A 17,694-nucleotide genomic window follows, 5' to 3' on the forward strand; every position below is an offset into this window, starting at 1 on the left:
AAACCAACAAGACTAAAAAACTACAAAAATCCAACATACAATACTGTAAAAATAGTTACTGTGCAAAATAACCTTTAAATTGCAGGAATAACGTGAATACACAGTTCCTCCGACTCTGTAGCCCCTTTTGGGGCTACCACGATACTGAACACGACAGAGTTAAACAATTCCAGCCAAGCGCGTCGGTACAGGTTAGCTAAAGCGTCGACAGACTCTGAGACAGTACCTTTCTTGTTGCGGCCAAAGCGCCGCTGCGAGTCTGTCGGTTGAGACGGTGCTCAATGCGGTGCTGGCAGGTCACAGTGTGGCGACGGAGCCGGTTGATGTTCGAGTCGGGCAGTGACGGAGTCAGTGACGTCTGTGCAGCGTGTAGCAAAGCGGTGCAGAGTGCAGTGCCCACAGGACCCGGTGCAAGCAGCGGCTCGTTGACGCAGTCAGTGAGACCAGGGTTGTGTTTCAAAGTGAGGCGGTGCTCTCTGCAGTTCCTTCAGGACACGTAGTCTGTGACAGACTCAGTGACGGAGTTGGCTGCTCTTTTCTTCTGTGGCGGCTGGAACCAGTGAAACCAGGGACAGTGCCCAGAAAGATGGTGACGTCTTTGCTGTTCCTGAGATGTCTTCAACAGGGGGCAAGCTCCACTTCAAGCCCTTGGAGATACTTTCTCAAGCAGGATGCACACACAGATCCTCTCCTTGGCATAAACAGTCACTGCAGACCTACCCCAGACAGCACACAGAAAAGGGGCAGTACTCCGCCTCCAGTTTCTCCAGCTCTTCTCCTTGGCAGAGGTTCTTCTTGAAGTCCAAATGTGATCTAAAGTTTTGGGGTCTGGGCCCCAATATTTATACATCAAATTCCTTTGTTTTCTGGTGGCATAGAAGCCCTGTGCTTAGTCAAACCTAGTTCTGTCCTCTTTGGTGCAGCTTCCTGGCAGGAGGTAGAGACAGCATTGTGGAAGGCAGACCAGGCAGATTCAGGTGAAAGGAAATCTCCTCCCCCTACTCTAAATGTAGCCCAGGTCTATTCAGCCCAGCCCTGACTCTTCCAGACTCTCTGGAGCCACTGCACATCCCCAGCCCCTGTCACTCCAAAGCCAGACAGTCAATACACATCCTTGCAGGGGCACACTGGATGGCTAAGCAAGAAAATACCTACTTTCTAAAAGCAGACTGAGTGGCGCTGGCAAGCGCTCCCACCCTGCCCCAATACACTAAACCCTTTCTGGGAGGCGGTCACACTTCCCTGTGACAGGATACCTATTGTTTTGCCTTCCCCTGCTCGAGCTTGGCTCAGCAGCAGGAGGGGAGAATTATATCTCTGGTTGGCAGCAGCCATGTTGTGTTGTCGGGGTCTAGAAGACTGGTACCAGGAAGCACTGAGGGCATAATGGAGGGCCTTTACAGTGCCTGGAATCATACCTCCCACATAGTTTATGGTGTGGGAGGTATGATTCCAACATGTTTGGTACCAAACATGACATGGTTTGTTACAGCCAGTATCGAGATGGTCACGGCGTAATGACGCAGTGCCCTTCCTATGCCCTGGGGACCTTAGTACCATGTACTGGGGACTTATAAGGGTACCCCAGTATCCAATCTGGTATGTACCGAAGTACTTACCATAACAATTTAGGGGAGAAAGCAGACAGACTGTGGTCCGGATTAGCAGGATCCCAGTCAGACTAGTCAGAAACAGCAAAGCACCGGACAAAAAGTTGGGATAACCATAAATGCAGATCCTACTTTCCTACAAGGTGGCAGACTTCAAAAGGCAATATACATTGCGCACAGGTGTGGTCACCCCTAGTGGCTGACTTTTGAGTAGTAAGGCCAGCAATGACAAATACACTGTTTGATAGAAGCAAAAGATCTCCTACAACTGAGAGATACTAATACACAGAGCACAGCATCCACCGGATTACCTGGGAAGAACCTTCCAAGCCACAGGGAGCACGATGGAAGGTAAAAGCAAGAGCTCTCATTGTGCAAAGCACTCAGTGAATGATAATGCTAAGGATTGTGTTAGACTGCACAAAGAAGGAGACCAGGTGAGAGAAAAGTTGAACTGCCCTGGGGACTTCTATGAAGAGTACAGTGACTAAGGAGCTTCACGGTGGCCAGAAGCACATGTTGAGAGAAAGTTGAGAAAATAGAGATCATAAAGCAGGTAAAAGGATGTGGGAGGAGAAGTTGGATGACTAGCGTTCACAATTATCTGATCCAGATGGCCACCCGGTGAGGAGCTCCGTCCAGGAGCTCCCGGTCAGTGATTGCCATTCTGGCCTTAAAACCCCTTTTCCCCCGAAATGTTCCTGTATCCTGACAGCAGACGCGGAGAAGACTTGGCCGATGCCTGGTGGAGCCGCTTAGTTCGGCTAAAGAGGAATCTGGCCGGGTTTCTCCCGAGGCCATTACCTACCCAGCCGGACATCGGGGCACGGCTTACCTCATCCCGCTGATGCTTCTCTTTCCGCCTCTACCGCCTCCCTCAGAGCGTATCGTTCTCCTGAAGACTGTCCAGCCTCGGCACAGTTCTGGCTCCTGATGGCTCCGGATGGCGGCGGATTGCTCTGGGGCGTGATTCCTCTCTTCCGGGATTTCAACTTGGCCGATGCCCAGTGAAGCCGATTGGTTCGGCTATCGAGGTGTCTGGCCTGGGTTCTCCCGCGGCCGTCACCTACCCAGCTGGACATCGGGGCAAGACTTTCCTCATCCCGCTGCTGCTGCTATTCTCTCCCTCAGCTCCCTGCCTCGGAGCGAGTTGCCGCAGATGGCTAATGATGGGGCCAGCCATGGTGCAGCTCTGTCTCCATCGGCTGTCTGCCAGTCCTCGCTGCTTCCTCGCTACCAACCCATGCTGGCCGTCTGCCTGGATATGCTCCGCCTCGTCTCGACGTCTGTGACCCGATAGACCTTTTCCAGGTATGGGGGTGCGGGAGCCACGACTGGCGGATTTCCTACAGCGATGCCCCAGTGGTCCCGAGCCTGCACGCCTCTTCTCCCTTCCACCCGCCTTTGATTTTGGAACTGCGTCCCTCCCTTTGCCTTTTTGGCACTTAAATCATGGTCTCTGGTTCGTATCTATGGACTTTTTGACTTTTGCCCTGCCCGCCATTTTGTCGCTGGCCACCGTCGATTCCCAGGACCCGGACCCAACTTCTTGTTTACCTCTGTCCTATCCCCCTTTCCTCAGTTTACCCCCTGACGCTCCTCAAACATTTTATTTCCCTCTTTCTGGTCTGCCTTAACTCCATCTGCCCCGGCTCCCTCCTCTCCCCAAACCCTCTCTCAGTACACTACTCTTGTCCCCCTCTACCTTCTCCCCCCCTTTGATTTCTTCACCCTCCCTGTTAAATCCATGCAACTCTGTCATTAAATTACTGTCCCTTGACCATATGTTAATACCTTGACTCTTGAGTCGAATGTTTTCTCTTTTCGCCCGACAGCCTTTATTCCCTCCCCCCTCAGGTTCCCTTCCCCCCTCCCCCACCTATTCTGTTACTCATATTCTTGTCCCTCTTTCCTCCTCTGCCTCTTATGATTTGTCATTTACGTTGAAATTTCTGTGAAAAATGTTTAAATTATTACTCTTGTAACTTGCAGTTGTTCCTTATGTAAAGCGCTCTGATACCTCCGGGTCTAGCCAGCGCAATTTAAAACTCAATAAATACAAAAAATACAAAATTAGATGATATTCACCATTGAGTGGGAGATTGAGGGAAGAGAGAGAGAATCACCCAAGGCAGGTGCTAGACCTGGTAAATCTATTTTTGTCCGTGTTGGGGTAGAAATTGGGTTGGCAAGGGATCAACTCAACACGTTAGGGGTCCAAGCATTGCTCAAAATCTGCTCTTGAGGACAGTAGCCACGACTTGCAACCCATTGGGTGTCCTATCTAACAGGCACAGATGCCTCACCACTCAAACCACCACTGACTGTAGTTAACTTTAATGTTAAATAGTGGAAAGCTCCTTTAAAAAGATTGGCAATGCTGCACATGCTGCAGGAGTTTGGGGGGGACATATGCCTGTACAGGAAACAGACCTACTGAAACGGGGCCCCCAACAAACATTCCACCCTTCCTAAGTTCCTGCCTCCCACCAGTTTCTCTAAGCTTTCAGTTAGTTCACATTGTAGTGGTTACTGCCATCCTGTGCTAGAAACCTGTCTGCAAACACCCACAATGGGTGCAATTTGAGGTAGCATTGAGAAATACTCTAGTGATCTTCTCATGAGCCATATAGGCTCCATTTTTAATAATAAATTGTATATATTTTAACCCGGCATTCTTCAACACTTTGTGTAGATATGCCAGTGTACAAGATCGTTACATGTTGTTGATACCTCTGCCTAGGTCTGTCTATCATACATCCTGCAATTTGTCTAGGATGGTCCTGGAGATATTCAGTAAGGCCTGGTATAGCAAGGAAGTTATTTGCCTCCCATCCCCCATTATACTCAACAGGTGCAGCAGACCACATGTGTGGAGCTCACTGCCTTGAATTCCTATAGCTTTTGTATTTCCTCCACCTGTACGTTAAGGATTGTCTTTGGTGGAGCCTGTAGTCTGCTATCAAACTGTCAAAGTCTTCAAGGAACCTCTCTCAAACAAGTCGCCTACAATTGTCATTCCCACAGCTTCCCGTCTCGTGAGTCCTTGTGCTGTATAGTACCCCTGATGTCCAGGGCACACTTTTAGGGGGATTTCGCTTAGGACTTTACATGCTGTCTTTTTCAGGTAGCTCTGTAGCTTAGTTTTAACTTCAGTAATCGAGGGAAGGCTATCAATGTGTTAGGGAAACTAAAGAATAAATTGTGCAACATTTCCATTCAGATTTTAACCACTGACAAGCTTTGTCAGAAAGGTATCAGTCACTCATCTAGTTCTCTCCCCATTGTAGCTCTGCAGCTAGATAATATGACACAAAGCCTGGTAGGCACATATCCCCCATGTCACTGGGAGCTTTGTGTACCCGAGCATCAAATCAAGTCACCCTGTAGTTCCTCTAGCTCTCAAAAGGTAGTGTTTGGAAAAAGTACAGTCAGTGAGTGACAATGTTTTCCAGAAAGATATCTGAGATTGGAGCAAAGAAATCTCTACTCCGAAACTACCATCCAGTATGTTTAGGTCTGTATGATAAAATCTGACACACAAGTAACAAAACTAGTGCAGTTCCTTCTTAGCGTCCATATAGTCAGGCAACATGCTACCTGGACCAGTTCACTTTCTGGCCAACAACCATCTCAAATTTGTGCAGCAAATGCTGTTCCACCTATTCATGAACCTCGTATAAATAACATATCATCTCCATATAATGAGATTGAATGGACTCCATCTTGTCAAGGGATTCCCCTTTTTCCACCATCAACCTGAAGTTCATTTTTGAAGGCTTTGATTACCAATGCGAACAATAGCAGAGACATGGGGCAACTAAATAACTGCCCACAATCAGTTCCGGCCACTAGCGGACGGGGGTCGTGGAGTGGGGGGGGGAAGAGGAATGAATAAAGGACTTGCCTGAAATGGCCAGCCCCACTTCTCCTCTGTCCTCGTCCTCTTCCTTCTTCCTGTCTGCGTTTACAGCAGGAAGCACCCGAGTACACAGGCTCCCTTGAGCCAATCACAACTCTGCGATGCAGCGTTGTGTTTGGTCTGAGCACCGTGGTTCGGTGCTCAGACGGGAATAGAGAGCATGTGCATGTTCCTCACCAGGCTGTGTAATGCAGCCTGGTGTGCAACATGCAAAGTGTGGATGGACTGTTTGGTTGCCCAAGATGGCCAGCCAAACAGTTCATGCGCACTTAGGGAGACTACACCACTCCTCCCCCTGCTCTGGCCAGCACTGCTCCACCACTGACTGCATTAGGAAAAATAAAATGAGAATAGCAATATGTTATTATCATTTTATTTTTCCTTTTGAGTAGTGGGGCGACACTCCTCCGCCTTAGCGGAGGAGCTGCCACAGAACAGAACTGAATCTGGTAATTCTCACGAAATGGTGCTAGTTACGTAATATGATTTCAGTACTTTGCAAGGTGAACCCTACCATCAGTTTGAAGGCCAAAATTATATACATACTGACTGCAGTGCCCAACACGAACAAGCGATGAAGTAAAAGTCAGTGCACTGCCAGTTCTATAATAGTTAGCAAATTGATGTTATTATAATCAATGTGTGTGGTGCTCCCGGTGCATCGCTCTCCGGAAAAGAACGTAAATGAAACAAATCAATAGCACCCCCTGCATAGGGGTATGTACCCCTAGGCACCAACCAAATCCTTAAAAAGGAATTCAAATTCTTTGTTCATTCAAAATGACAACAGCAGTCCAAAATTCTTCATTCAATGTTTCAATGTATTGCTTGTTCGTTTTTCACAAGACTGGATTGGTTTTTGAAGTGAAATCATGGTATCAAACCAGACTACAATATCCAGAATGTATTGCAGCATTATCCTTTGTCACAAACATGGATTAAATTCTCTCCATTTTATATTTCCCAATGCATTTTGGGCATTCTGCCCTTCGCAAGGGAATGAATCTACAAATATGAAAATGAAATACAATAAGGAAACCCTGCACAAACATATAAAATGATGTCGTCATCAGGAGGTTAAATCACGTTTAACAGAGAGTCCAATCAGTGAAACAAGTAAAGTGTGTAAGATTAGAAATAACCCCAAAGGTGCCTCAGTGGATGCCAAGCATAAAAGAACGTGGACTACCCCGCTAAATCAACAATCCGGTACGTGAATCAAATAAAGTGAGCGCGATACAGGAAAAAACAAAAGTATATTTCGGTAGAAGCGTACGGTTACCATCCATGAGAGAAAAAGATTAAAGCCAGAAAGAAATGAAACATCTCTAGAGCAACTAGTTCCGTGCTCAATAAACAAACCGATGGTTAGTACTCACTCAGATAGTCTTGATAACGTGCTTCAAAGCTCCGCATATGTCAGAGGCACATAACGCGGCTTGCAATTTAAACACCGATCTATGGAGTGGAGATTAGAAGTGAATATAGAACTAAATCCAAGATAAAGGGCATGTACCAGTTTTAACGTGAATATGGGTAACTGAGAAAATGGTTAAAGATGTGTATGTGTATTAAGGCTGTACAGATGTATACCCCTGAACATAGTTAACAAAAAACACAATACAAAACAAGAAATCAGATGAAATATTATCACAGAGTACATCAATATGGTGATAATGTCCAAAATGAGGATCTAGGTGAATCTATAAGCAACAATTCTAAGGATAAAAAAGCGACCATCCCTATGAAGGCCAAAGGTTTATATACATATTGACTGCATTGCCCAGGATGAAAAGGCGAACACCCTTGGCCTTCACTATTCGACTGGCAGGCCATTGTGGCCATTTTATTTGAAATTTGCAAAGTAGCAGAATTAAACAAGGACTGACTATCTGAATAAAAGAAGGATGGTTACAACCCACTTTTGTCTAACAGAGTAAAGTCTCTGAATCAACCCCTCCATAATCAATGTCAACATTAATCAAGAACAGCATAAAAGCTGCAAGAGTCTCTTTACTCTCTTTAAAAAACATTAAAACCATTCTTGACACCTAATGCCCTTAGATGGTGGCTAAATCTGCACTAATTTTCAGTATTGTCTACAAAACCACAAATTTTGTTAAAATAAACAAGTGCTTATGACTATTTGATAGCATCCACCAGCTGTACATACATACCAAAGAGAGAAGCGGAATACAGAGAAAGTCCCCCAATCTGCACCCTAGCACGGTCATAATTGAGACACCCTTAATGACCTGCTGGTGAATCACGCTAATGTGTGTGATTACGCAAAATTTGACTCCTTGCCTAATCTACTAAATTCAAATCAGATGGTCTTTTTATAGCCTGTTAAAGTGTTCGACGGGAATAAAACATATTAAAGTCATACTTCCTTTTTTTAATTTTTTTTAATTTTTTATTTAGCAACACAACACAAAAAGATTTGTACATATTGAAGAGATATTCATATGCATAAATTATGCGTGTATCGACATTAATAATTCTTATTGTTAATACAGATTACATAATCGTGAAGGCATAAGTACATAACATAGCAGTTATTTCACACACACAAAAAAAAAAAAAATTGAAAATTATCATGTCCTATTATTCCAGGCCTCTATTGGCTCCCAGATTCTTTCCCCTCGTAACCTGACTTTTTTCCCTCTACATGCATAGATTGCTTTTTCTTGATTATAAATCCCTAGATAACGTGTCAGCCATATTTGAAAATTAGGGGGATCTGTATCCTTCCATCGTGCTGCTAAGATTATTCTATACACCGCTGTCCCCGGAAAGAGGCATGTTTCCTCCTCCTTTCTAAGCATAAGAGAATTGTCATACCCAAGTAGGTATAAAGTGGGCGATTCAGCTATGGGATGGCCAAACACTTCTTGCCAGAATTCAGCTAACATTTGTCTGAGAGGTGTTAATTTGTCGCAGTCATAAAACATATGTATCAGATGTGCTGGACTAGTACCACACCGAGGACATTCAGAGTTTTCTCTCTTCCCCCATGTATACAGTTTAGCGGGTGTGTAGTAAAGATTATATATTGTTTTATACAGCTGAGCCTTTAGATTGGATGAAATAAATAATTCAGATAAAAGCTGTAGTGACTTGTCGATATCCACATTAGGATTGTTAAGTTTATTTGCCCATGTAGATTCAATGTGCTCCAAGTCATCCTTCTTACTTTCTAGCAACATATCATAAAATGTTCCTATCCTGGATGCTGATTTCCCTATACAATCCATTAAAGGGATATTTGTCAGAGAAATATTCATAGTTTTTGTACTGAGAATTGGGTTGATTTGAATAAACTTAAAAATATCTGAGTTCGGGATTAAAAATTTATCTTGAAGGTACTGAAACCTCGTTTCTGAGGCGTCTTGGAGGAAATCTCCTAGAGTTAATACCCCCAAGTTTTCCCATCGCCTGGAGATATCATCATTAGCTTGTCTTGGTAGTACTGATGAGTTCCATAATGGTGTATACTTATTCAATTTTGGGATTTCAAGTTGTCTCATTGTTTTCTTCCAGATTCTCCAAGCACTCTTAATAACCTTGAACTTTACCTTTTTATAGTATGAGGGTTCTAATTGTTTTAGCAGTAAACCTTTTGCATTGTTTCCTAAGGCTAGTTCATATATCGATGGTATAACACTGTCCCCTAGTGTTGGATTTGCCATATATGTATTAAGTAAAGGTGTCATTTGCTGGAGCATAGTGGCCCATAGATCGAGCATTATGTTGGGTATTGCTAGTCCGCCCCTGTATACCGGAAGGGATAGATAGTTAAGGGCCCGCCTTATTTTCCCGTAATTCCAGATAAATTTGCTAATTTGATATTCTATTGCTTTGATAGTTTTGTCTTCGACTATTAGAGGAATAGCGCGAAATAAATACAAAAGTCTTGGTAGGATATTCATTTTCAAAAAATTTCCTCTCCCTATAATTGAGAGATGGAGACTGTCGACCCTTTTTAGATCTTTCGCAATGTTTTTTAGTAGTGGTATATAATTTAAATCGTTAATGATCTCTACATTAGGTGATATACATATCCCTAGGTATATTGCGTTATCCACCTTCTTAGGGTCGTCAAACTGAATATTATCAGTGCAAATTACCATGGTTTTATCGCGATTGAGAGAGTATCCTGAGATCTGCCCGTAGGCTTGTGTAATAGCCTCAATTTCAGCTATAGCCTCGGAGGGGTAGGGTGCTATTACCGCCACGTCATCAGCATATGCCATAACTTTAGTTTCGTAAGATCCTATCGTGACAGGTATGATTACATCGCTTGCCATAAATTTAAGAATCAATGGATCGATATACATAGCGAACAAGATCGGAGAACACGGACAGCCCTGTCTAGTGCCTCTCAATATTTCAAACGGTTTTGATTCCTGTCCCATAACTAGAACCCTAGCATTTGGTTCGTGGTACATTGCCCTAATTGATTTAGAGAGGCAGGGCCCAAAGTTGTTTTTCTCGAGCACCGCCCATAGGAAACTCCAAGAAACACGATCGAACGCCTTCTCGGCATCGAGTAAGATCATCGACATTCGGCCCCCCGTCGCATTCATGATATCAAATAGCGATACAGCTCTACGAGTATGGTCTGTAGTGGACTTCCTGGGGATAAATCCGTGTTGCCATGGGAAGACAAGGTTTTCGATAACCCTTCTGAGCCTATTCGCCAGAATGTTTGAGTATATCTTTGAGTCTGCATTTATTAAGGAGATTGTACGATACGATGAGGGTAAGGTTGGGGGCTTTCCCTTTTTAGGGAAGATAATTATGTTTGTTGTTTTCCATGAGTCAGGAGGGATGCCGCTTGTTTGAATCCCTACAAATAGATCTAGTAGATATGGTGTTATACATTCTCCAAGAATTTTATATAATTCTAGTGGTAATTTATCGGTACCCGCAGCATTTCCCGAGGCTAGCTCCGACAGGGCCAGCAGTACCTCTGTGTGTGTAATATTTTTTTCCAAGTTTTCCCTTGCATCGTCATCGATGATCTTATTTGATCCAATCTCGGTTAGCTATATATTGAGGGCATCTCTTACTACTTCTTGATCAGCTTTATCCTCATTCTGGTATAGTTTCTGATAGTATTGCCTAAACGTATCTAATATATCTTCGGGTGTTTTATATTCCCTTCCCTCTACTACAATACTAGTAATTGTATTATGAGATTGCTTCTGACGTACACGTAGAGCTAGTTGCTTCCCCACTCTCTCCCCATCTTCGTAGATTTTGTTACGATTTGCTTTAAAGATCTCAGCTGCTTTCTGATTAAGCCTGCTATTTAGCGCAGTTTTTAGGATCAACAATTTCCTCAAGGTAGGTCCCCCATCCTCTCCCCTCCTTATTAAATTGGTATGCTCCTCCTCGATATTGGCTAGCTCTTGCATCTGTCACTTATTCTCATTGTCACCATCTTTCCTACGCTTAGCTACGAAGCTAATTGTTTCTCCCCTTAGAGCTGCTTTGAAGCAATCCCAGACAGTGCCCCTGGAGGCGCTATATCGATTACAGTCAAAGAAGCCCTGAGTCCATGTTTTTATGTATTCAACATAATCTTTATTTACCAGTAATTTTCTGTCAAAAGTCCTGCTTGAACGTGGTCTACTTCCAATGTGTTCATGATTCTTAAGGACCAGAGACTCCGACTTTCAGGTTTGTGAATTTATTATAAGGCCAAAAACAATTGAATATAAACACACCTCAATCTCAGATTATACAGATACATGAAAATCAATACAGAGCCGAATCTACGAATATAATTATTTCTGCACAAAAGGCATAATATGATGAACTCCAAAATCAGTACGCAACAAAGAAGAGAAGCTGAGTCCAATTCTCTTTTCATTTGAGAGAAGAAAACAGAAGTATCTTTCCCTACTGTACTCTAGATGAGAGTCCTACCTAATTTTCCATCATCCTATCCCAAAGGTGTTATCACGTGTTGACTTCCTAAGAAGTACTCACGTCAAAATGGGTCTTATAGCTTAAAGCTATGGAGGTCGCTCTAAGATGCTCCTTCTCCGAAATAAGCAGAAGTCTCTCGAATCTGTCCCTGCGCATCATACAAAAATACAATGTTCAACTCACAATACTTCACAAGGTAAACTTTTCCATTGACACCATCTTTCAGTAAGTTTCCACAGAAGCTTTAATTAATTGGACTCTTCTTTCAGGTTCCCAAATATACCAGGCATGGAATGCGTCCTCCCTTCTCGCCTTTCAGACTTCAGACTTCTTTAAAGAAATTCCGGGTAGCTCCTTAAATCTAAAGAATAACGTGGTTGAGTTCCTGCACCTGCAGTAGGATGAGAACACACTGTCTTCGAGCACAAAAAGGATTCATTTAATTACAATTAATTCTTCATGGCCTTAGAAACTAGAATCACAATTATCAAAATAATAATATAGTAGCTAAACTTCAATATGTGTTTCACAATGATATTACTGGGCCAGACTGATTTTAAAAAACAAATACATTGTAGAGCCATATTAAGCAAGCTGATCGTGGCTGAAGAAGCATCCATAGTAAAACATGTCATTTTAATAACAACAGAGATTGAAAAGCAAATTGTCCTCGAGCTACGGGAATAGTTTGCAAGGTACCAATAAGATTAATCCATAGGTTGTCACAGAGAAAGGGTAATATACAGTCAGAGAGTTTGCTGGATTTCCATTACATTGTTTGATTGTTTTGGCAGTCAGTCCACTATCAGGAGCAGCTAAACTAGAAAGGATTAAATACCCAATCAGTCTCTAAAAGGGACTTTGGGTGTCTGCCATAAAGCTGCAAATATTGTTCATGATTATGCACTCATTAAACAAACAGACATGATAGAGTGCTTACAGCACTCTAAATTGTATGGGTGCAATATACTCCTGGTTTAAACGCACTCACATGTATTTTTATCGCTTGCAGTGTTTCATAATTATTAAGATGCATTTATTCAAAGTTATATTAGCATTGAAATGTAGTGTACACGTTTAAGTAGGACTTTGTATGTATTAAAGAAACTTATAGTTCCTGTATGTGTAATGTGCAGGATAAAATATTACTTGTGCAATGTAATTTTTGCTTGGTTTAAGTTGCCTGCATTGTAGGCCCAAACTGCAAGTTGTTTTGAGTTTTGTTTCTCCTTGATTGCTCAAGAATCCCACCTCTCCATTCTGATAAAATAATTAACTAAATCGCCAAGTGATATTGTGGTCAATGTTTATAACATACTTCACTAAACATTAATGTTCAAGGGGCATATTAGCAACAACTTGCGAAAATTATCACAAACCGCGCTTAACGCGATTTTTTTATCGCCTCCTATCACTGGATTTTATCCTGGAGATAACGCAGTATTACCAACGTTTATCTCCGCGGCGATAAAAAAATCCAGCGATAGCAGCGAATCCCATTTTTAACGCGAGATTTCCAGCGTTAAAATCCTATCGCTAAGGAAAATCTTGCTAATAGGCAGGTGGGGAGTTAGCCATAGAATCCACCTCCCATTGACTATTATGGCTAAGTCAGGTTTTTACCAGGTGTAAAATCCTGGCGCTAATCCGGGTTAGCGCGTGTTTTTTTATCGCATCGCGGGTACTGCTAATAGGCGATAGCTGTGTTAGCTACTGCTTTCAGTCGCTACCAGTTTGGGTACGCCCACTTTGCATGTCATTAGCGATAAATATCGCTGACATGCAAAACGGGCCCTAAACCGGTCGCTATCGCCTGGAAGCTGTCGCTAACTGCTGTTAGCAACAGCTTGGTAATTGGCGATAAAAAAATCGCTGCTTTATCGGCAAGAAGTGCCGCTAAAGTGGCGATAACGCCCTTGCTAATATGCCCCCAAGTGTTTTAACGGTATGCGGAGCCCGCTGTAAGGGGAAGTCACCTCCATGTTAGTCACTCACTGAAATCACCTATTTTCTGCAGCTCTTCCATACCACAGAAAGTTACCCAAATTGATCCAGGATGTTTAGTGCAATCGGGAGGTTGATTTGCAGATCTCTTACACTCAAGAACAAATTGTCATCGATAAGTGAGATGTGAATTCCAGAATGCCATACATTTACCCATTATCTCTGGCCTGTATGTTAAAGCTAAAGGTTTGGTGTTGATTGCATAAAGCTGAGGGGGACTAGGGACATCGTCACATAGTGGTCATTGTAAATCAAACAGCTATAGTTGGTACCATTTACACCGGCTGTGGCCCTCAGATCTGTAGATAGCTGAGTTATTAGACTTATCAGTAATTTGCCAAAAATTCAGATGCTAACAGTTGCTATAGGGTCATACAAAAGGTCCAGTTAGTCAGCATTATGGCTCCAGAGCAGCTGAACCACTAGCCTTCAACCTGGAAAGGTTACATCCCTTTCAGCTGTATAATCTGAGCCTGTACTGCGTGAGCAAATGCAATTATGATAGGGGAGATGTTGGAGACAATCACCTGTAATATTTGAGGTTTTTAATGGGAATGGGAAAGATCATTGTCTCAGAAATTGTGAGGGGGATTTTTAAATATAAAGACTCAACGTGCAGTAAACTTGCAGTAACTTTAAGGTCTATGTTTTTAAAATTCAACTCTCCAATGTCTGAACCTCGATTTCCCCCCCCCCTTGATGAGCAATTCATCAGCACATGCTTGTATATAGGTAATTTCCGACAAAAAAAACAAGAGTTGAAGGCTAATGTGCTCTTTCGCCAGTACTTTTGTTGATGTGTTATCTCAAGTCTTCACTCCCCGGAGCCACCTATTTCTAGTAGGCTGTATCAGGCTTGTATCCCGTGGCCATAGTATTTATTTGGTATGTTATTCACTGAGAGATGTTTCTTCGAGCCTAATGTTCTCTGACCCAATTGCCCTTACGTTTCTTCTCATAATTATGACTATTGATGAGGACTGAGGAGACAAAATGCTGATATACATAATCTGGCTAACAATCTGATGATTATCTGCTATTATTCCGGAGAAGCATTTAGTAAAGACTTATAACAAATTGTAACAGGGTATTTCACAGGTGCTTCTTTCTCTCAAGGGGGGCATTGCAAAAATATGTAAAAATGTTACTATGTTAGAAAGTGTTTTAGCTCTTTACTTTTTCTTCATCTTTATGCAGGGGAAAGAGAGGAGCTCAATCTTACTGCAAACCGATTAATGGGTCGAGCACTCACTGTTCAAGTGTGTGTGGAGACAATCCGCAGCCCCCAGCAGCAGGAGTCCCTCCAGAGCGCCACAACGATAATTGATGAGATCGCCAAAAAGATTGTAGATGATCTTGAGAGTGGAAGAAAAGGTCTCATTTCTCTTTATGGAGCCTGTTCCTCTGAAGTGCAAACTGTGCCCATTGACCAGAAATTTCAATCTATCATAATTGGATGTGCACTTGAGGATCAGAAGAAGATCAAACGAAGACTTGAGACTCTCATTAGGAATGTTGACAACTCTGCCAAATCTATTACCCTGCTGGACCATCAGAACCAGAAGATGTCTGCGCAAGTGTCTTCCAACAAACAAATGTGAAATAAATAAATATACTTCAATGAATTTGTGCACATTTCCCTCATTCTGTATTGGATACACACACACACACGTATGTTTGTATATACACATGCATATCAATGTTTATTGTGTACAGAATGTTTACGTGTTTAATACTATTGCCCATTGTATGAAACAGTTATGCCTGGATTGGTCAACATAAATTAGTGCTTCCTTTTTAGCTTTGTTCAGCTTGGATTGTTTGGGTTTCTTCCCCATTTATTCAAAAACATTTTCTTCAAAGAGCATACTCTTAAGTTTGTGTGTACCTTGAATGCTGTAAATAGAATCTGAATAAAATCATTACCTTCTCCTGAGATATCTAAATCATGTTAAGGAGCTACTCCATTATTTGGGATATTTCAAGCCAATTTTCGCAGAAGGACTTTTTCACAATGTAAAATACCCAGCAATGCTGTTTAGTGTTGGGGTCTCTTTAAGTGGAAGGTGCTACAGAGTTCCAGAAAAAAGATAAGTGGCTTGTCTGTACTTCAAGCTTCTTGTTTTATATACAAAGTCTGTTTCTGTGGGTTTGTCACAACTACAAATGCCATGGCATAGGGAGACTCCCAGAACTATACAACTTTGTAGCATGAAGAAAGGGGAACTATTATGAAAATCATTCATGTAATTCCTAGACTGCAGCTCTTTACAAATAAGAGTTTTTTGTCAAACCATTCTTTCCCCTGCCAGCCCAAATATAGCCCAAAGTTGGGATCACTCATCTAAAGAAGGAAAATTGATTTTAATTTTCAAGTCTAAAATATTTTGCGAATAAATGTGCACCAAATTGGGAAGGAACATTTCCCCAAATACCCTTTTAACATATTCTGTAACACATTGTTATTTCTGAGATGAATTACGCCTCCCTAAGACCGAACCCTCTTTGTCAATTCCTGCAGGGAAGTCCCCAGACAATTTGACTAGGTAGACTCAAATTCTATCCCCTTCACCAGTACCCTATTGCTTGATTGAACAATATTACAGTGGTCTACTTTGATGCTCTGTTGTCCTATATTTTTCTATATGACTATTTCTGAATTCCACCTGATGTTCGTCATGCACTTTTTGTAAACTTTCTCAAAACATGTGAAGCCCTCTGATACCCTTGGGTCTTGCTAGCGAGACTGGTGTCACTATCACATAGGAGAAATCAAATAGGTAAGATTTCCTCAGAAGTAGTTGTATCATCGGTTTCCTTTACTGTATTACATGTTATTGTATAGGTCCCCTTAATATGTTGCACTAGCTTAGTCTTGCATCTGTGATTGCTGAACATCTTTGGGGGACTGCCTATCATTTGTGACATTATTCAGAACTTTTACTTGGAATCTTTTAATCTACAATGTATGTGCATTCCAGTAAGAGGTTTAACTCACATTACATTTAAAGTCCAATTTATGTTAATTGATTTGCGTGTGAATGCAAAGAGCTACATAGGAGATGCATAAGCGCTATAGATCCGAATATATAAATAGATTGTTAAGAATGGTGTTTATGCAAAGAAAAGCAGAGCAACTTTTACTCCGTTGATGACCCGTTTTATCATAATGGTGTCTGAACTCCTGACAGTTATTACACTTGCTGTGGTTTGTGATTGTTTGAAACAAGGCAAGTGCAAGCATCTGTGACACTTTTCCTTTATAGTATGTCACATACAATAGAGTACTGTCTTTCTAATCTCCCTTGGCCCTAGCAGAAAATGTACATTTCTTTCAAGTGCCATGGTATTTAATAGTTTCTGGATGAAATGACTTGGGTGACCCATTTCACATCTCTTTACAAACAATACGATGGTGATAACAACAGGAGTACATGGTCTCCCCCTCCTATTGAACCCCTTAACTTTACACTGGAGGAAACAGTAAGGGCAATTAACGAACTAAAAAACACTAAAGCACCAGGCCCAGATAAAATACCGGGGGACCTATATAAACAAGATGTAGGAGTCTGGGCCCCTTATGTGAACCGCTTGTTTAATGTTTTGTTTACAAACTGTTGTTTTCCAGATAGTTGGCGTGCAGCGGAAGTTGTGTTAATCTTTAAAAAGGGGAATAGACTGACACCTTCTAATTACAGACCAATTAGTCTTATGGACACGCTGCAAAAACTATATGCCAAACACCTGTTATTTCGGATCAACGACTGGCTGGACGACTCCAATATAATCTCCAAATTCCAAGCTGGGTTTAGGAGTAAGACCAGCACTATATACCAAATATTTCGATTCTGTTGTTTGATCTGGAAGTACGTGCATATTAGGAAAGGTCACCTGTATGTAGCTTTCGTTGACCTGAGAGCTGCATTCGATCTGGTCCCGCGCAGCTTGCTCTGGAAAACATTAAGTGAAGTGGGTCTACCAGGATGCCTCCTGGCTCAAATAGTTGAGTTGCACGCTGGAAACTTTGCAAACATTAGGTGGGGTCCAAATGGTGAGCTGACGCGAAACATTCCTATTGAACGCGGGGTTCGCCAGGGGTGCGTTTTGGCCCCAACCTTGTTCTCTCTGTTTGTTAATGATGTCCCTGATTATCTGAATGGTTGTACTAATGACTCCCCGCAGCTTAATGGAGAAAGGGTGCCTGCGTTGCTCTTCGCA

General features: G+C 42.3%; 2 protein-coding genes across 2 annotated transcripts in view; one reads left to right on the top strand and one right to left on the bottom strand.

The window, feature by feature from the left end:
* Positions 1 to 15,422, top strand: part of BAG2 (BAG cochaperone 2) — a 132,780-nt gene extending 117,358 nt beyond the window's left edge. The window contains exon 3 of the mRNA XM_078647985.1: positions 14,674 to 15,422. Coding sequence (XP_078504111.1) covers positions 14,674 to 15,077 — 404 coding nt within the window. The 3' untranslated portion in view covers positions 15,078 to 15,422. The remainder of the gene's footprint in view (positions 1 to 14,673) is intronic.
* The window catches only part of RAB23 (RAB23, member RAS oncogene family), a 548,767-nt gene that overhangs the window by 41,966 nt on the left and 489,107 nt on the right, over positions 1 to 17,694 (bottom strand). The window lies entirely within an intron of this gene.

The sequence above is a fragment of the Lissotriton helveticus genome, chromosome 6 (assembly GCF_964261635.1).
Source record: "Lissotriton helveticus chromosome 6, aLisHel1.1, whole genome shotgun sequence".
NCBI lineage: Eukaryota > Metazoa > Chordata > Amphibia > Caudata > Salamandridae > Lissotriton > Lissotriton helveticus.